At 52.3% G+C, this 19,137-nt stretch overlaps 7 protein-coding genes across 8 annotated transcripts; 2 read left to right on the top strand and 5 right to left on the bottom strand.

Annotated features, from left to right (window-relative positions):
* Positions 1 to 241: 241 nt before the first annotated feature.
* AA0111_g4107 (hypothetical protein) lies at positions 242 to 754 on the bottom strand (the record flags this gene model as incomplete). The annotated part of the gene is made up of 2 exons (XM_028650070.1): positions 242 to 447; positions 502 to 754. The coding sequence occupies 2 exons, from the start codon at positions 752 to 754 to the stop codon at positions 242 to 244; spliced, it is 459 nt and encodes a 152-aa protein (XP_028508428.1).
* Positions 755 to 1,213: 459 nt separating this feature from the next.
* AA0111_g4106 (hypothetical protein) lies at positions 1,214 to 2,920 on the bottom strand (the record flags this gene model as incomplete). The annotated part of the gene is made up of 3 exons (XM_028650069.1): positions 1,214 to 2,209; positions 2,258 to 2,557; positions 2,606 to 2,920. 3 exons carry the CDS (start codon positions 2,918 to 2,920, stop codon positions 1,214 to 1,216), a joined length of 1,611 nt encoding a protein of 536 aa, XP_028508429.1.
* A 3,827-nt stretch (positions 2,921 to 6,747) lies between these two features.
* Positions 6,748 to 8,307, bottom strand: AA0111_g4105 (hypothetical protein; the record flags this gene model as incomplete). The annotated part of the gene is made up of 1 exon (XM_028650068.1): positions 6,748 to 8,307. One exon carries the CDS (start codon positions 8,305 to 8,307, stop codon positions 6,748 to 6,750), a length of 1,560 nt encoding a protein of 519 aa, XP_028508568.1.
* A 1,294-nt stretch (positions 8,308 to 9,601) lies between these two features.
* AA0111_g4104 (hypothetical protein) lies at positions 9,602 to 10,417 on the top strand (the record flags this gene model as incomplete). The annotated part of the gene is made up of 1 exon (XM_028650067.1): positions 9,602 to 10,417. One exon carries the CDS (start codon positions 9,602 to 9,604, stop codon positions 10,415 to 10,417), a length of 816 nt encoding a protein of 271 aa, XP_028508430.1.
* A 955-nt stretch (positions 10,418 to 11,372) lies between these two features.
* Positions 11,373 to 12,334, top strand: AA0111_g4103 (hypothetical protein; the record flags this gene model as incomplete). The annotated part of the gene is made up of 2 exons (XM_028650066.1): positions 11,373 to 12,092; positions 12,146 to 12,334. 2 exons carry the CDS (start codon positions 11,373 to 11,375, stop codon positions 12,332 to 12,334), a joined length of 909 nt encoding a protein of 302 aa, XP_028508431.1.
* A 1,349-nt stretch (positions 12,335 to 13,683) lies between these two features.
* AA0111_g4102 (hypothetical protein) lies at positions 13,684 to 14,898 on the bottom strand (the record flags this gene model as incomplete). Its single annotated transcript, XM_028650065.1, has 5 exons — positions 13,684 to 13,762; positions 13,826 to 14,107; positions 14,169 to 14,310; positions 14,362 to 14,788; positions 14,839 to 14,898. The coding sequence occupies 5 exons, from the start codon at positions 14,896 to 14,898 to the stop codon at positions 13,684 to 13,686; spliced, it is 990 nt and encodes a 329-aa protein (XP_028508432.1).
* Positions 14,899 to 15,806: 908 nt separating this feature from the next.
* On the bottom strand, positions 15,807 to 17,813 carry AA0111_g4101 (hypothetical protein; the record flags this gene model as incomplete). Of its 2 annotated transcripts, none has more annotated exons than XM_028650064.1 (3): positions 15,807 to 17,492; positions 17,551 to 17,707; positions 17,758 to 17,813. In XM_028650064.1, 3 exons carry the CDS (start codon positions 17,811 to 17,813, stop codon positions 15,807 to 15,809), a joined length of 1,899 nt encoding a protein of 632 aa, XP_028508545.1. The 2 variants fall into 2 exon arrangements, with proteins under 2 accessions (XP_028508545.1, XP_028508544.1); XM_028650063.1 differs by having other exon boundaries at positions 15,807 to 17,483.
* Positions 17,814 to 19,137: the final 1,324 nt, after the last annotated feature.

Raw genomic sequence — 19,137 nt, 5'->3', positions numbered from 1 at the left:
GAGTATGTGACTGACAAGTATCTTTTTTTTTCGATAACTGGGTTTACAAAGGAGCTCGCTTTTACTGAGTCTTACCCAACATACTGCGACCTAAGGTTCCGTTGAGATGCAGTTGACGATCGCCAGGTTTTCACTATGGGGTTCCTACGAACCATGTCCACTCTTACTCGTGCCTGTTTGCTCTGACCTGAGCTCGATGCGTGTCGCGACTCCAATTTCATCCAATCATGCCCATCGTCCTCTAAGAGAACACTTCCTCCTCCCACTTGGCCTCATTCCTAATGAACTCTTCGGCGTCCTCGGGGAAAGTGTCATCCATCGTCTCAAGCGGGGTCTGGCTCTTCTTTCCACGTGACTTGGGAGTCACCTTCTTTCTGGAGGGGGTCACATCGTCGGATCCTGAAGAAGCGGCCTTTCTCTTGTTGGGTGTTGGTGGGGTAGTCTGGCCTATATACTGTTAATGTCGTGGTGATCAGAGGCCGAAAGAGTATCAGTACTCACCACGCTTATTGACAGGTGCCACGGCTTGGAAGGTCTCGCCCTTTTCGGCACGGGCTTTCAATTCCTTTGCCTTGGCTGTGATCGTGCGGAATTGATGCTCGAAAGAGCTTGCAGTACGTGTGCCGTCAAGAGCCGACATCATCTCATACTGAGCCTTGGTGATGGTGGTACTGCCCAAGGCCATAAGGAGGACAGAGACGCAGTCGGCTGGGACCACCTTCTGGCCATCGAGAGTAGCAGCTTTGGGGGGCATATTGAAGACTTTGTAAGAAGTGTGGTCCTAAGAAATATGAATGCTGTTGGGCGGTGCTCGCGTTGGCCACGTAAGATGTAGCAGGATGAAGCTTGAAGTGCAGTTTCAAGAGAATGGAATTGAGAGCCAGAGGACGAGCTCAAATAGTCAGGCGCCTCACTGTTGCGCTTGCGTGGTGAGATCACTCGTTGTCAAAACAGGGCGGTGGTGACGGTGAGAATCTGTGGAGCTTTACCACTCACCTTCACATGGAAAATATAGGGTCATGTCTGTCTGCGAACAAGATATAAACATCATGCTCTAAGTGCCTGAGACAATTGTACAGCTCAGCCTATCTGTACTTATAGTCATTGTGGTTGTGGCTTGCAACGTTGTGGGGAGATACTCGATGTACAATGGGTAGTGATAAGTACTGGATCAGTTCAAAGACTATAGAAGCTCATGCCACTGATCACCCTATCAGACGCTGAAAGCTTTCTCCTTTAATTGTATAGTTTCTTGCGGTGCTACCTTTCCCAGAAACTGCCCGTCATTAGCCCAGTCGCCCATATCCATCAGCCTGTCTCTCTGGACCTCAAGTTCTCGGTTCATGACATCGCTGTTCGGATTGCCAATACTTCTTTTCAGCTCCTCTATCATTTCTTCTGCTTTGGCCTTCACGCTCTTTGTGAATGCATTAGTCGGTCCATGGCTCAGGTGCGCAACATCCAGTACCTGCTTCACCAGCATCATGGCGATGAGGCCCATGTTCACCCCTGGCGCACTCACGCCCTCTTCGGTGCTAGCTAGATATGCAGCCAGCATTGCCATCTGCCATATCTGGACTACCCGAACCGGGTGAAAAGGGACCGGATGCAACTTAGGAAGGATGTGCTTGTACCGCTTTGCGCATTGTGTCCATGCCTCTTGGTACTTCCCTACGGAGAGCAGGTGTACAATCAGATCGTCACGGACCGCGGCATACGGTTGACGGTAAACTGGGCAGAATCTCGACTCATAGCCTATCTTGAGAGTTTCCTGAAGCGCTTCGATAACAAGCTTTGAGTCAGCCATTCCTTGGAGCTGGGTATACAGTTCGAAAGCCTTCTCCTGGCTCCCGGCCATTGCTTCCATTTCGTCTTTGCCCAACACGAACCGAGGATTTGCTGGTACTAACCAGTTGTCTTCTTGGAGGGTAGCTTTCTTCTGGCATTTTGCACAGCGACAGGTGAAGAACCATCGTGATCGAAGTTCTTCTTGCCGCTTGTGGTAGGGGTTGGTAGCGTCAATGTAAGAGATGAAGATTTCTTTGTCTTTCCTGATAGGCCGTAGGGTACGAATGCTCACCTGCGGTCCGTCCATCATGATGTATGCATTGGGATCGCAGGAATGATTCATGTGGCAGAGCATAGGATCTATCATAATACCCAGAGGATCGAGTGTCGGTGTGATCAATGTAAGGGCATTCGACATGATCTAACACGAGTTAGCAAGAGCGCTTGTAGGTCTCGACGAGCAACTTACTCGGCCATACATCGCGGCAATAAAATCCTTGTCGAACATGTCTTGTGACAATGAGAACTGACCAGCACCCATTGCCATAAGTTCGATGTTCTCATAGGTTCCACTGCGCTTGAAATCATCGATGTGGGAAGGTAAGCGGCAAAGCAGCTCCCATTCTTCATCGGAGATGAGATTGTGCTTGCGTCTGATGAGTAGTTCCACGCACGCTAGGAAAGCTTTGGGGAGATGTCTACCCACCATGGGCTTCAGCGTTTTGCACTCATGCTTATGACCCCGATTCCACGCGTCTTTTTGGCACGCCTGATGCATCTTAGTTTTGTGTGTTGATCAAGCACCAGCTCGACATACCTTGCTGCAGTATTGAAATCTCTGGCATGCAGCACATTTGTTCACTTTCGCCCCTTCAGGTACATACAGCCTCGTTCCAGTCGATGAACCTTCAGTCCAGAGGTAACAATTCGCACAGGTGTCGAGTAGCCGTTCGGTCTCTAGTGAGCCAACAAGCGGGCGCTTGAAGTTGGCAATCTCTTCGCCGGCCCCGAATCTTTGGTTGGCGAAAACACCATTACCGATGCTTTCACCTTTGCTGTTTACGCAAACATTCGATTTGGAGATATAGTAAGGTGCTGGTGCTGCTACAGAAGACGCTGGCTCGGTTGACATGATGTGGATAAAAGGTCTTTGTTTGTTGGCACAATGAGGACGTTCAATTTAGACTCTCTCACGACGCGTATCGTGCGGCGTCATGATGTCTCAGACCAGTAGTTATCTCGCGTGAAAACGTGAGCTTCGTAGCTCACTAGCCCGCTTAGGCTTAGACCAACAAGCTCCCTTGCCCCTCCCTGCCCCTCGACTTTCCTGCGCATCTTCAGCATCGAGCCTAGGTCCATTGCACCAGATCCCTTATACGATCGCCTTCGTCACCAATTCTTGGATGCACAATACCGTGGAAAAGTCAATACAACACTACACAAATATCATCCCTATGATGTCAGATTGATGAAGCATGAATACTGTTAAACTTGCAAAACATCGGGTAACGGACTTTCGCTGCAGCGTGTCCTTACTGCACAACCCCTTTCGCAACAAGGAATCTCTTCCGAAGCATCAAAGTCAACATCATAGCGCCCAGCACAAGCACTGGTATGAGGAGATAGCGCGCTGCTTGGAGCTCTTTACAAAGAGAGTCTGCGAAATTGTTCCCATTCTGTTTCGAAAACGCGCATGCCCAGGTCTCGACAGTAAGATATCCGGAATATGTACTAGTCTCGCTCTTGACGGCACGACCCCACTCAACGAAAGTAAAGATGAGTACTATGAGTGGACGACCGAGGATGAAGCTTGCGACGAACAAAAGGCAATTGAGATATGCGGCTTGTTTGTTAGTCTTTGCACCGTCAGCATGTTTCTGTAGACCGCTATCGAGTGACAGACATACTAAGCCTTGTTCCCAGGGGGTCAAACTCCATAATAGAATGAAGAGCAGCATATCGACTAGGCCACCACATCCAGGCCAGAAAAGGAACGTCATGCCAGTCTTCTTAACACTAGATGGCAAGATACTATCAAGCTCATCTTTCAATGCTACTGCGTGTGCTGTAAGACCAAGGATGGCAATGCAGAGGCCGCCGATGAGCGCATTTAAAATGTGTATGAGAATATTGGTATTTGACATCGTGCAGCTTCTCGCTTCATGAGTAGAGAGGTGAAAGCCAACATCTTTTCACACGAGGAAACTTGCAGCTTATGTGTCGTCTTCCATGTCAGCAAGAAAGCGTGCCTCCAGTTTCTCGATCTCTATAGCGGGGGCTGGCGTTCGCATCGGTAAGACTTTCGCATTCGCTTAAGCCTGTCGCCAAAATCTCGTTCGTCATCGTACATTGGCAACATTTCCCAGCCGATAACATGGCATTCTTGATCGATGCACCAAATTTGCTGTCTAGACCTGTCGTGGATATCATAGCGTTTGCGGGTACCCAGGCCCCGCAGACATGACTGAAGCCTCACTGAAGCCGGGCGTTTATGCAGACGCTCCAAAACAAACCCTCTAGCCGACGTACTGTACTCTCCATACTGTACGACTGCGTATGTTTCTACAGCGAATACTGAAGAAGAAGTGGGGCTCTTCCTCAATTCCGTATCAAAACAAGCTTGTTTCGCTGACGAGACACCTAAGAACAAGAATAACGAGGAGTACCGCACTGAAGCGGCGAGCAGTTCATATACACACTTTACTATGAAACCGGGCAAGCATAGAGGAAAACTCTGAAAGTAGGTCATGGAGATAACTACAATGAGAATACTCCAACTGATTGCTCACAAACTCGAAGGCATGCGGAGATCTAGACAACAAGCACGTCTTGAACAGGGGCTTAGCTTACTTAGAAAAACAGACAGGGTTGGGAATGCTCACAGAAACTTCTTCAAGGAGACACAGTACAACTTCTAAGTCAAATATATCCTGTTTCAGAGACTTCCACACAGAAGATAGGTGGATCGCCGGCGGCGACATCGTAGCCTTTTTTCACATGAAGGAAATTCAGTTCCGGAATGATGAGGTGAAAAGAAGATCTAGCTACAGTCTGTTCCACAAGCGATACCGCACCAACATACACTGACTGAAAAAAAGTGTGCGACGTAGTCATTCGCATACCGAACTGCTGAAAGGACGAAACACTACACTAAGGCCTTGAATACTGACTTGAGAGAGTGAGAAGATGCGATTGTGGTACGATGCGGGATTTAACGAAATGTTGTAAGTGCTATGAATGTGAGAGTCTCCGTGCTGGACCAACACAAGGTGGCACGGGCTTCATCAAGACGATTATGGAGCGTCTAGAGGGCAGGCGGAGGTAGCAGGAAAGGACGGACGACATGCGATGGGACCTCGAGCTTTGGCTCAAAACAACCAAAAGATCCACTCTTGTGTGTTCGAGAGCGGACCAACAGTTCTTCTCCGATGTATTAATATCACCTCCTCAGCACAGGACGCGTACAGACGAACACCAAACACGCTTCATGTTCTGGTACCAGTAAGAACTATTGATCGAATAAAGAATGACGGTACTGAATATGATGGGAAACTTTCTGATTACTGCCATAGTATCAAGATTGAACACGCGTCGACCCTGTGCTCAGTTCTGCTCTCGCGATCGATATCTATACACTATTAGCCGTGTATGCAAATATAGAATGTCGGTTCCACTAATACATATCCTATACGCTCTCCTCTTCCAAATATCCGAAAATGTTCCCACTCCAATCCATTTCCAGCACCAAGTTCGCGACGGGTCGCGTAATCTGTGTCACACCTTGTCACTCGTCCTTGAAGCTCGCATATACTTCAATCGCGAAACCATGTATAAAGTTCACATTGGGGTAGTGCTGTTAATCAAGAAGTATCTTTACCAGTGTATGGACAGTCGCTCTCTCTCTCGGAAATAACACGACACTTGGTCATGGGTAACCCGGAGATGGTCGAATCTGCCCTGTCGATTAGGCTAGTGTCGCAAGGGGGTACTACGATACTCCACGATGATCTGGAGAAAGCTACTTTAGTGGGTGTACGTCGGTAATCAGCTTAGTGGCACCATGACTTATTCAGGCTGATGGAAGGAAGATTTCGAAAGGGGCGATACATGCCTTGTCACATGCGCAGCAGGTCAGCCGAGGGAGAAGATGCATTCCATAAGCGTGCTATGTAAGATCCGAATGTCGAGTAGATGTGCTGTGTGTTATTGGATCGTGTTATATACCAGATGCGGGCTGACCTGCTCGGCGACTGTACCGAGTTGATTCACTGGATATTGACTGATCGCATCGAATTAAGTCAGCTAGGCGAATCACATTAGGCCTGTCAAATGTAAAGGTAAAAAGGCGTGCTCTCGCGATGCTGCAAGGGAGTGGATCTAATCGTTAAGGTTTCGACGGACCTAGCGATCACGAGGCATATGCGCCAACTGTGGGGCCGAAGAACGGCGGCAGAAGCAATAAAGGGTTCGAAGGGGTCACTTAGTGAGGCCATGGCTTGCATGAAAAGCATGTGATGGACGCAAAACGTTGCATTATAGTACGCCCCATGATGTGATGTGAGAAGTCCCTAATGTCCAAGCTTCCAATGGACGCGCGATCCGCGCAGCTCTTTGACACCCCGATCGGAATGCGATCATAATGAGGATCAGCCCTACAAGAAAACAAACTAAGCACTACATTACCTAGAGGGCCATGCGGATTGACGTATCTATTAAAAAGCGGGTATGTAAGATTCGTGAAATGGGTATCTATGTTGGAGAAACTGGCGCCCAGAAATGCCGCCGTACATGAAGGTCGCCGAAGCGAGGAAAATGCTGGATATCGCTAATTGCAAAAGTTTGTACATAAGTTGGCGTATCAGGACGCGAGTGTCGGTGTGGCACTGGTCGATGATCGCTGGGGATCGCACGAAGCTACCCACTGGGAGTCAGTCAATGCGCAAGCTTTGCCCGCAAAGCCTATCCTCTGGACACAGCCTTCCCAAACATCGACAATCGACTTTTCTTGGGCTTACCTGCGGCCTCTCTCTCTTCCCCCCAAGGTGAGACGTCATTTATCTGAAGGCGTCTGCCCAGACCTAGGCGTTCACGCGGAGACTCATACCAATGCTTGGAGAGCTCAGATGGTGCAATGGTAGAAGGTGCAATCGAATATGAATCATCGTCATCTTCATCGTCGCGATCTTGTCGAAGATCGTCGGTGCTAGCCAGTGAAGCTTCGTACAAGGTCGGCAGCGCTGGGGCTGATGGCGTCCTCCTATAGTGTGGCATGTGTGTAGAGCGTTGAACTGGTCGTGGGCCCCTAGTTGCCATCGGCCGACTGAAATTCTGAACTGGTCGTTGAGGGGCATAATGAGGGATTGACGATGCAGCCAGGGACGACTCGTATATAGTGGGCGGGTCACTTTGTCGGCGTTCGATGCCAGGCTGGGGTTGGAAGAGAAAGTCATGTGAGTCAGGCACATGATCAGAATTGTCCTCAGTAGGTGACTGAACGGCATGTGCACCGCTTCCCCATGCACCTTGGCTGGGTCGGTCGTTGAGTTTTCTGAAGATGGTATCTGCAGTATCCATGACAACTGTATCCGTCGATGTCGTTGAAGAAGCAGGTGAATGCGGTCTGGAGTCTACCGATCCGTCCATGCTTGGACGGTCACTTGAAGTTGAGTCCGACAGTCGAACTGGCAGTTGTGAGGTATAATCGTACGTTGCGCCTGCGCTCTCAGATCTTGGGGGTAACGCGCCAGATGCAGCGGGGTCGTCAGGGAAGTAGTAAGACATCTCAGGGAGCGTAGTGGTAGATGGCGAGGATCCGAGTCCAGAAGCTTCGTCTCGCATGGCAAGATTCGACAAGGACATGGAGGCGACTGAGTTTGGTGGATTACGAGTCCCGTCGGTCATGACCGAAAATCTGGATTCGTTCCAGGGAGCATGTTTGAGAGGCGAGCCGAAGGAGCCCCTGGACGAAACGCTGCTTCTATTGTCCTTGGTTGATGCGCTTGATGTCGAGTAGCGGTTTTTGACGGACTCGGGGACACCGTCCCATTTCGAATTGACCTTGGGTACAGATGGCGGGAGCTTCTGGCCAACATAGTTGCTGCTGGCTCTGGACTGGGGTGTGGATGTTCCCGAGTTGGCGTTCTGCTTGCGCTGTTGTTCGGCGAATTGCTCCAAAGCAACTTGAGACGGCTCCTTTAGAGAAAGGAAGCCAAGCACAGAGCTGCCCTTTTTCTTCTTCTTCGTTGACTTGGAGCCATTTGACGAAGAGTTGCTGGAGGATATGGAAGCCAGACTGGATGACGTCACGGAGGTAGTTTCGAAGGAAGGACGGGAGATGTTCGAGGGAGCGTTTGAATCCGGGGTCGCGGGAGGCTCTTGACTATATGCAGAGTGGGGCCCACTGTCTTGGGAAGTATCGGAGGCAATCGAAAGGCTGTCGGCCGGCAGCGGGTTTCTGTACTTCAGCTTAGGCATGCGCGCCAGCGGGGACTGTGCTGTTAAGTCTGCACTCGGAGCCATGGCTAAGGAAAGTGATTTCGGTCGCGTGGGCGTTTAAGGTTTAGCGGCCAGTCGGTGCCAGTTTGATCGTCGTTTGATTGGCAGACTGTCGCTAAGGCGTGGCGCATGTCATGCAGGTAGAGGTAGGTAGTGGACGGTAGTCGAGGGTCGAGAAGTGAGGAATTTGAGTGGCATTGCGAGGGATAAAATGTAGCTGCAGAAGGGACGGTTTGATGACAGGACGGGACGGGTGGTGAAGTAAACGGGCGTGCTTGGATTGAGCTGGAAGTTCTGCAAGTAGAAGGCGCATTTGAGAGCTCGCAAGGCTAGGAAGAAGCAAGAGCGACTCACAGTGGTAGGACGCCGCCTTGCGCGGGTACGCTACACACATGGAGACTGATCCTGATGGCCATCCACGCGGCACTGTCTATCAGACCAACGCCATTGGCGGGCTGGAGATGGCGTTGTGGTGGATTTCATGGGTGGCTTCGCTCTCTCTCGCTGACCCTTGCAGGCGGTCGGCTGCGTGAATCTGCGAATATGCCGCCGGATGAGATAGACGTGTTTTGAGAGACAGAAATTGGCAATCTGACGGGCAGATCGCGAAAGCCGTTATGTCGGTTCTGAGTCGGCAGCAGCTTCAGATGAGCGCACTGACGCTGCTGCGTCGTGCCGGTGCCGTGTTTAGCTTGTTACTTTGTCTCCTATGTCCCCAAGGGAGTTGGCATTCTGCTCGACCAAGACGTAGACCGAGTGGGCATGACCGAGTCGTCTGCAGAGACTGCCGACAAGCGGCGCATCACGCAGTCGCTGTCTGAGCATGGCTCGCACGGCCAGCGAGCAGTGTAAGCGACGTCGGGAGCTAGAGTAGATTCGCGATTGTGGTGTATACCATCCTGAAGCCGAAGTAGCATCCATGTTCGGGTACACATGTCTCCTAGACGAGATGGAACTCCTTCCGAGCTCTCCGTCCAGCCGACTGCCAGCCAAAGAAATTCTCGCCCGCAGCCGGCTCCGCACACTCTCCCCAACCAAATCGCGACGTGTCGATAACTGCGTGGGCGTTCCCGCGCCCGCAATCTCAAACGACACACATTCCCATCGCAAATCACATCTGGCATGGACGGCCCAGGCACAAGTCTAGACAGCGCCTAACCGCCGCCACCTCGCGGCGAACCACGCCGGAGATTTACCACAGCAGCTCCTAGGCCTCTGCGCGGTCTGCCCTCGTACCTTCACCGCAGAGTGGTCGCCGATCGGTATCCTGCCACGACTCTCCGGCTTTGCGCCTGGAGACGTCTCCCTCTACGCCGCCATGCCAGCGCTCCTGGTCGACACGACGACGCGTCCAGTCTCGTCCAGCGACGCCTCGACCGCCTCGGAGCACTCTGGCAACCGCTCCAAGTCGCCCACTCCTGACCGCCCGCCCGTGTCACCTCTCACGCCCACAGCTTCTGCTGCCCAGCTAGCTCCTGTGGAGCGCACCGAACCCCGACCCCGCCCTGCCCCTCCGCCCACTGCCACCTTCAGACCGCAGCCGCCCTCTGTCGCCATATCCGAGACAGAGAACCCGGATGCCATCGCCCTGCGATCCGCCATATCGCTCCTGCAGCTGCAGCGCGAAAAGAGCAGGCGCGACCTCAAGGCCCTCGAAGAGCTCAAGGCAGCCGCTGTGTCTGACCCGCAAGCCTTCGTCAAGTCGCTGCAGGAACAGAGAGCCCAGGCCTCCCATTCCTACCAGGACATACTCACCCCAACGCTGTCGGGTCTGGCCGACTCGTCACGTAGCAATGACGAAGACACCAATAGCGCAGACATGCGCAAGGACTCAACGCATATGGACGCGAAGCCAGACCCACCCAAGTTCCCCGCGATACCACAGCCTCAGAACATCGTGCGATGCCCGCCCATCAATTGGGAAAAGTACCACATAGTCGGAGAACCACTGGACAAGATCCATGAAGAGCAGAAGAAGTGGCCAGCATCTGCCGAGCCTCCGCGCACAAAGTCTGGCCAACGAGCACCCCCGCACTCAGTGACGGCCCCATACTCTCCCTTCACGGATGGCATCAGCGCTGCTTCATCGTCGGCAGCCCAACCGGCAAACCACTCCAAGAAGACGCCGTCATGAGGCTGGGTAGCACCGAGCCAAGTGACTTCGACTCAACACCAAAGCGCAACGCGCAACATCACATTACTACCACAACCGCTTATAACGATCCCACTCAAAAGTCTGAGAGCACAGGCTGCTCCGCTCACGAATGTAATGTACTTACGGTCATCATGATAGACGATGCCTCATGAATAGAAGACGGGAGCATAGCGACAGACCCGAATACAAACGATTTAGACAGTCAAGTCTTAGGTCTACCATGGTGCGTCTGCTCACGTAAATGTGCTTCTGTTGAATCCAGTTTCTATTTGTGTCACCCGTAGTCTTGTCGATTCGTACTCGCACGCGCACATTGCGGCTGTGCACCCCACATCCACGTGGCTGACACATTTGCAAGCGCTGCACTCTTGCCCACACCTTTGCAGTCAGTACAGGACGAATCATTTCGATACTTTTTTCTTTTTCAGAGCCTTCCCTTGTCGACCAACCAAAAAAATTAGGCATTATTATGCTGCAGTCGTACCTGCTTGACCCCTGCGCGAGTGCTTCGCTTAGCGCTACGTTGCGTCATAGTTCCAGGGTCTGAACAACATACGCCCAGCAACACGTCAACATTGTGGTCAGTGTGCTGAATAGGCCCTGATTCGTATTTCCAAGACGTTGATCTCGAGGCTGAGGCCCTGTTGGTCAGGTTTGCTATTCGCTTGTTGCCATGGCTGGGCCCTAGTAAGTGACGTGTGGGTCTTTTGCGCGGTCGTCGCATTGCAAGTTTGTATCTGCGCGTCACGTATAAGTGGTTGACTCTTTCTTTATCGTCTTTGACATAACTCACCATCCATCGCTTCCTGTCTTTTGTCTGCGTTTTAGCCCTTCGTTGCTCTTTGAATACAACGCCATTCACTAGTAGCATCTAAAACGATCGCGACCGTCCACACATCTACACCACAATCGCAAAGTCAATAACACCACGACGATGCGGTTTATCGCTATACTACCGGTGCTCTGCTGTACCGCCGCCCTCATACTATCATTCCTATGCCTATTCGCGGGTCACAAGAAGGGTTTCATGGAAGACTACTCTCTCCTCACACTTAACACTTCTGCTGTTGGGCAAAACCTCATCTCCTCTGCGACATCAGATTCCGATTCCACACTCTCGTCGATTATAAACCTCATCCCTGATTCCATCACCGATAGCGTCACAAACGAAATCAATGAACAGATTGATGAGCTCCGCGAGCGCATTGGTGTCGAAGACTGGTACTCGGCACACATGTTGAATTACTGTCAAGGACAGTATGAGCCTGGAGAAGTGGCAAATGCAACACTGAGTCAGAGCGACATCAGCAAGAACGTTACCGAGTGCGCGAAGAGCAGGGCTACCTACAAGTTCGACCCTACCCAGATCATCCAGGATGCGCTCAACAGGACGGGTGTAGACATTACCCTACAAGACCTGCAATGGCCAGATGATATTCAAACGGGAATCGACACACTCAATGCGCTCATGGCGGCCATGTTCGTTCTCTACGTCATCGCAATCTGCCTTATCTTTATCACGCTCATTACTAGCGTTCTTGGAATCTTCATCGGAAATGGAAGACTCACTCCATGTATCAACTTCCTTCTCGCCACACTTGCGTTCCTGGCCATTGGACTGGCGAGCGCGCTTGTCACTGCCGTTATGATCAAGGTAAGTTTTGATTGTACAACGCGCATGTGAGACATGAACTAATTTTCTACCAGGGTACCGATATTGTCAATGATAAGGGCGGTGAGATAGGTCTCAATGCAAAGTACGGCGGCAAGTTTCTTGCCCTTACTTGGGCTGCTACCGCGCTTATGCTTATCGCCCTCCTTGGCTGGATTGCGAGCTTCTGCATCGGCGGAAAAGACCGTGAGTCGCGCCGTGCTCGTAAGCCCTACAAGGTGTAGAGGAAGTGAAGTTCAAAGTTGAAGATTGTATTATGCGCTCCTGAACCTATCAAATTGGCTGTGTCGCGATGGGGCGATACTTGGAGTACAGCGGTTTCCTTTTCTTCTCACGACCCCCACGAACGAGCTCATGTCTTTCCTTAAATTTGTCATATACCCCCAGATACCAGAATGTGTTTCATAAGGATCTAGCGATGAAGAAGATTGTATACCCATAGTTTGTTTGAATCAACGTACTCAATACAGGACATCAACTTTTCATGCTCGTGCACCTCGTCTTATCTCCTATGAAACACCAGCCTGATCAAATAATTCCTAGAAAGGCCACAGACGACTCCATCACTCCTTCCTGCCTATACCATCGATACTGAGTGAAAAGCACTTCGTCTTGTGCAATATTTGTGAGAAGTACTTTTGTTCATCGTCAGTTAAGAGCGACAGAGGGATTTTCAGTAAAGGACATAATATCCTGCAGCACATGGACTCTTCACCGTCTGTCGTCCACGACAAGCCGTGCTCATCCGCCTCCAGACACGCCTCCGCCCTGTCCATAGGGGGTGTGCAGCACGTACTCGACACCTCACCATGCCCCCGCACTGTTCAACGAATACCGCCCACAGATACAAAGGATGGTGCCGTGGCGACCTGTCCAACCGCGTCGTTGCCAAAGTATCCGCGGCACACTAGCTAGCCCCGGATAGTTATCGTTATGATCGTGCTGCGTGAGTAATTCTCTCTCACCGTCTCACTTAGATAGCATACGTCGTTCTACATATCGCCTTTTTTTTCCGGTTATCACTGACAATAAGGATGAAGATACCACTACGGTCCAGAATTCGACTACAACGGCTACCGCGATGGTTGGGGTGTACGAGAACATATACATATACATATACGTATGTCGGCTCGGGAAGACAGGTCAGAAGGTACGATGCTGAGCCCGACGAAGATGATTATTATTACGGCAGCTGACGGGATACGAGGAGATGGAGAGATAGATTTCGGTGTTGGTAGAATACCTTTTTCGATAAGCACAAGCAATTAGTCAGAGAGACGCAAATGTGGTATGGAAACTTTCGTTTGTATTAAACGGGTATCTAAATTCGTCACCTTCATCAAGCGTGCTTGGTTTCCGACCAACACAACGCATGTTCCCGCACTGTTTGAACCAAACCAGATTTTCCATCATGCACCTTCGCGCTAGGTCACTTATGAGTGGTCTGTAGAGACGATCTGTCCGCCTCTGCAATGATGGGATAGTGCTGGGCGGTCCCCGATTTGGCAACATATCCAAGTGTTGAGCAAATCGCGTACTTGTGTTCCTGCTACTCATCGCTGGCGGATGATTTCTAGTAGAGTCCGGTATCAGTGGTGGCCGAAATGGAGTTGAAGAGGAATAAAGCTTGCGCACCTGTGAGAAACTCCTCGCTGCAAATACAGTTAGCCGTGATTCTGAGAACATGTTTCAAGCCCTCAAGTTGGACCACTTACAAGCTCAGTGTGATATAACCATCGCGGTCCTCGTCATACTTCTTGAACACATCCGTCATCCTCTTCAGACTAATGCACGCTTGCACAAATAGATCGAAGCTCAGTGCATTGCGACCATCACGGTCGTAGGTGCGGTACAGAAGGGCGACAAATTGCTGGGAAAGGCGGTATCCAAAGGCAATGAGGGCCTCATTAAACTCGGCGTAGGATATGCTACCGCTGTGATCTTGATCAAAACGGTCGAAGAGGCTGCGCCAGGCAGAGAGGAAGCCCCATAGTCCACTGTGAGCGACGTTTTAGCTTTAAATCCTGATAAGAAAGAAAAGGGGCCAAGAGCAAGTACCAGAATTCATCAAAGTTGACAGATCCAGATCTGTTGGTGTCGAACATCCGAATCATCATACGGACAGTGTGTGGGTCGAAAGGTGTCCAATCTCCGTTGACGAGCGCAGTCCGCAGTTCAGCTTCTGTGAGCTCACCACTCTCTGCCGCATCCGTTAGCATGGTACATGGCCAAGCTCGTGGCTACAACATACTGTCCTTGTCGACGGCGCCGAACAATCTCCAGAGTGCCTCGCGGTCATTCGCATCCCTTGGCGGCGCAGGCGTGGGCGGCGGCCTCGACTGTTGCGCCAACTGCGGCCTCCCATGATATCCCTGTGGTGGTGGTCCATGGCCATAGTTGGCGGGTGGAGGCGACCCGACTGCCATTCTGTTGTCCTGTCTCGAGTCGTACCGGCTGTCGTAGCGCGTGTCGCTGTATGCGCCTGGTGGGGGTCTGCTATCATATCCACCACCTCCTGCGCCGCGTCCCCCACCGCCGCCATAGCGCTCATCTGGACGGGTGTCGTATCTCTGGCCGCTGGGAACGGGCGGGGGAGGTTTGTTGTAGTCCGGACGCGCTGAACTTGTGCGCGGTGGGCGTGCGGCTGCAGGTGCGTTTTGCGACATCATGGCAGCAGCCTGGTCTACGTCAGTCTTGCATGCGCGTCGACAATGTTTGAAAGCTATACCTGCTCAGGCTCTGCATGCATAGGCAGCCTGTCCGGGTTGAAGCCTTTGTTGTACGCCATGATGGGATCAAATTGTCGAGTGTTTGTGAGGTGGAAAGCGAATGTCGCAACGTGTCGGGGCTGATGATATATGAATGTGACACCAAGCTTCAGCTTCTCGGCGAGCGAAGGCAATCGTCAGGCGCGCAACTGACTCCAAAACACAGGGAGATGCTAGTAGCTTACGGCACAAAGTCTTTATGATCAGCCGAGTAATATGCGGCTCCAACGATCAAAGCCCAACTTCGCCCTTCACAGCCCGGTTGCGGCTGATAGCAACGGCGAGCCCTTGGGCAAGGCGTATGCGCAGCGGGGCAGTCGGCTTGGCCCTATGACGCAGTAGGTCGTGCCCGGTCAACATCACACGGAATGTCTACCGCGATACGAATACGGGCAAATCAGTACGCAGCTTGTGCAAAATTTAAGCCTGCCCTTCCTGCCAACGTTTCGCTTCCCGAAGGTTCGGCCAGTTGCTGTCGAGTTTGCACGTCAATCACTCGCTGCAATGTCGAGTCACGCAGAGCTTGTATAATAGGGTACCCTTGGTTGTTTATGTGGACTAAGCCAAGCCGTTTATTGGTATTATTTACAAAGAAGTACATATCTTGACTCTGATCGTTCGTCATGCCATAACCGGTATGCCCAACAAGGTCCATGTGCAACCATCAAATTGTGAAAAGAGACAAAATAGTAGATGACAACAACGACAATCATCGTGGGTATCCAACGCCCCTGCACCCAAATTCTACAAAGCGTTCAAACAAAATAGCAAAAGTATAGTATGCATCGAGCATCGCTTGTTGGTCCTCAAGAAGTAAAGACCGGAATAGAAGCACCAAGTATGGGGTACAAATACAGCATAGCCGTGGAAACAAGCCATGCGAGAAAGAATGTCGCTTCAAACAACTTTTCAAACTCCGCTGCACTGCTCAGGTTTTGACCCGCTTTTGGTTGCCGTCATCCGAGCCCTGATCAGACGTCTTGCGCTTGCGCTCCGCCGAATCGTCACGGGCGAAGCTGGGTCCATTCGGGGCTACGGGTGTCTGGAAAGTCAAAGGACTCGGCAGCATGTTGGAGTCGCGACCAAAACCCCACTCGGGGTAAAAGCTCGAGGGCGAGGGAAGCAGGCCATTCTCCACAAAGCGGCTGGGAAGTGCTGAGATTGGCGTCTCCATGTCGTTGCGGCTACCGTATGAGTTACTGTTAGATGGCGGCGGCGGACGAGCAAAGGGGTTGGGCGGGCCAGTTGCACCTGCACTGAGCAGCGAGTTCGCACTCGGGGACGGAGGAGGCAGGACTACGCCAGAGGAGTGCGACGCATCAGTGCTTCGTCCTGGGGTCGCACCAGTTGTGCCAGAGTCCTTTGGAGACGAGTCGGCCGTGGCACTTCCAGCATCCGAGTGTTCGCTCGGGATCTGCACCCTCAATCTTGGCTTGCTTTCACCACCCATGCGCAGACTGTTTGTTCGTGACGGAGGAGGGATCGTGGGCATTGAGGATGTAGACTGCGTTCGCTGCGGTGGTTGCTGAACAGGTAGCTGTGAAGGCTGTGCTTGAGGTTTTGGTTCCCCGTTCGGCTGCAGTCGTGACATGGCGGCTACATCAATTGATTGCGCACGGTTCTCTTGCTTGATATACGGCGCTTCGCTGCGAGACAGGTTTGAATTGCTACTGCTACCCCAATGCGCAGCGAGCATGGACTGGCTGTCGTCGATTGGTGTGAAGATGCTGTGTCTGGCGGACGCGTGTAGTGGCTTCGGCTGGGGGAGAGGGGGACTCTGAAAATCGTTCTGTTGCGTGGGGGACGGGACGGTAATCGTAGGCTGTTGCAGGAGTTCTTGCTGCGGCTGAGAGGCTTGCGGAGGTGGAGGGGGCGGGGACAGTCGCTGTTGCTGCTGTTGCTGCTGTTGCTGCTGTTGCTGCTGCTGCTGTTGTTGCTGCACCTGTTGCTGTGCCTGCTGTTGTGCCTGTGCCTGTGCCTGTGCTTGCTGTTCTTGTTGATGCTGGTGTTGCACTTGCTGCTGAAGATGGTGCTGCTGCTGCTGCTGCTGTTGCTGCTGTTGTTGCTGGAAAGTAGGCGGCATTGACTGCCGACGTTGCTGCTCTTGTTGCATGTACTGCACTTGTGGATGCGTAGGCATGGGATGTGTAAATTGGTACTGTGCGGCGGGTGGAGTAGGCTGAGGCTTGGGGGCCATTTGCTGGGCAGTTTGCGGGTTGTAGAAAGGCGGGTTCGGCATGTAGGCATAGCTGTTGGGCGGTGGAGGGGCTTGCGAAGGGTATGGCTGGGGCGGCGCGAGGTTCGAGCTCGGTCTGCGAATGTGGCCTACTCTCGAGTTGGGTCGCGATAGGTGGTGAGGAGGCTGGGGAGAAGGACCTCGCTGTTGGAAGGGGACGCCGTTGCCGATTGGCGGAGACATTGATGGCGCTCCTTGTCTCATGTGCTGGAACTGCGGGTGCTGCATGTGATGGGGCATCATCGAGTGCTCGGGCGGGGTGTGCGAGTCTCGGGGAAGGGCGCCCTCTTCATCGTCGTCGTCGTCATCGTCGCCATCTTTCTTGCCCATAAAGTCCTCTGGGCCCTTGTGCTCGTGTGCGCCGCCATACTGCGTGACCTGTCAGTGTCATGTACTTTAGCGCAACTCTCTGTCCAGGGTAGCAGGGGATGCATACGTATTGGTACCGGCCAATGGTCTCGTTGATGTCGCCCGAAGAGAATTCATAGAGCTTCTTGTTGTGGCCGAAGATGATGACGGCGACGTCTACCGAGCAAAGCACAGAGAGCTCGTGCGCCTTCTTGAAGAGACCGCCTTTGCGCTTGAGGAAGGTTCTATGGCGTGTTAGTGGCTGATCGCAATGTGTCTGGGGCAGCTGGCTTACACGGAGCGGTTCCGGTCGTCCTTGATGGCCTTGATCTCGATCTTTCTGCGACCCATGGTAGATGGCGATGCTAGACGTCAAAGCGCATGGAGCGACGGTGATGTCTCGAGGAACTGAAGAAGACAGTACTAGCTTGCGCGGCCGAGGCGTGATCACGAAGACGCTGAGCGTTTCAGCGCTTGCAGCAGGAAGAGGCGGGCGGCGAAAGTCGGCGCGGTGGATGGGCAATTCTTTTTCGCGACTCCAGGGCTATATGGCTGTGATGCGCGACACAAAGGTCGGTTGCTGCTCTCACAGTTTCTGTGAGGCTCTGAACGTGATGTGCAGAGGAAACCATGATGGAGTGGGTGGGCGCCCCTATATTTAGAAATCTGGCGTCTGCAAAGCCCAGGCCATCCGATCGCTAATATGCCCGGTTACGGGTTATTTGCTGGGTTTGGGTCCTGGTGCCACGTCCACTGTCCCCTTGCAATTGGGTGTGCAATCTGTCTGTCAATCATCACAGGCCTGCCTAACTTCATCGAGGCTGTTTACTCCACTTGCAACGCCCAGCTGAGTTATTTTAAGGACATATCAGAGCTGGGGTCCAGCGGCCTCACACAGGCAGAGCAGACCCTTGATGCGGTACAGTATGAGAATGAGACGACCAGGTATTTTACCGGCATCGCGCTACTCACGACCTCTTCGCGGCAGTCCCTGTTGACTGCAGAGAGTACTCTCAGATTAGCAAGACCATCTTACCGGCTCTGCAGCATTCAGACGGGGGTCGCTCGTTATTCTTGCATGCCATGTCTAGCGGGAACACATATCGGCGCTTGCAGACGTGATGACGAAAGTCATGGCCCTGGGGTCGACTGAAGGCGGAGGCATTCGGTGCTCCCTGTGTGTGCGGCATTGCACTTGCCGGTGCGCCATTTGCACCCTTTCCCGAGCAATGTTTTGCTAGCGACACATGGCGGAGCATTCGGTCAATCATTTCTCTCAAACCTTAGCTTCTTTTACTGTAAAGGCAGTCCCTGTGTGAAGCTGTGGCCTGCCAACCAGTCCTTCGCTGTCTGCAATCGCAGTCATCCATCATGGATAGCCGTCGAGAACGCCCCGCTTCCCCACCGGATGCGGGACGGCTCAAAGGTGTCCATCTTCACAGTCCCCGTCCATCTGTATGCAGTCATGTCCCCGGCAGACGATCCAAGAACATCCAAACAGATTGTTTCCAGTATCTACTTCCATGTCCTAAGGTTGAAGTTGGAATAAAACTCGCAGCACGCGGTTCCTAGCGCGACTACATCCCATGTCCGAAACGCGGTATTTTTAGAAGGCCATGCCGCAAACCCACATCTACCACTGGCATGACGCACCTGCTACTGCACCTGATTGACT

Source organism: Alternaria arborescens, assembly GCF_004154835.1.
Source record: "Alternaria arborescens strain FERA 675 chromosome Unknown contig_7, whole genome shotgun sequence".
In the NCBI taxonomy this organism is placed as follows: domain Eukaryota; kingdom Fungi; phylum Ascomycota; class Dothideomycetes; order Pleosporales; family Pleosporaceae; genus Alternaria; species Alternaria arborescens.
Note: the sequence above shows the minus strand (reverse complement) of the source record. Positions and strands in the feature narration are given on the sequence as shown.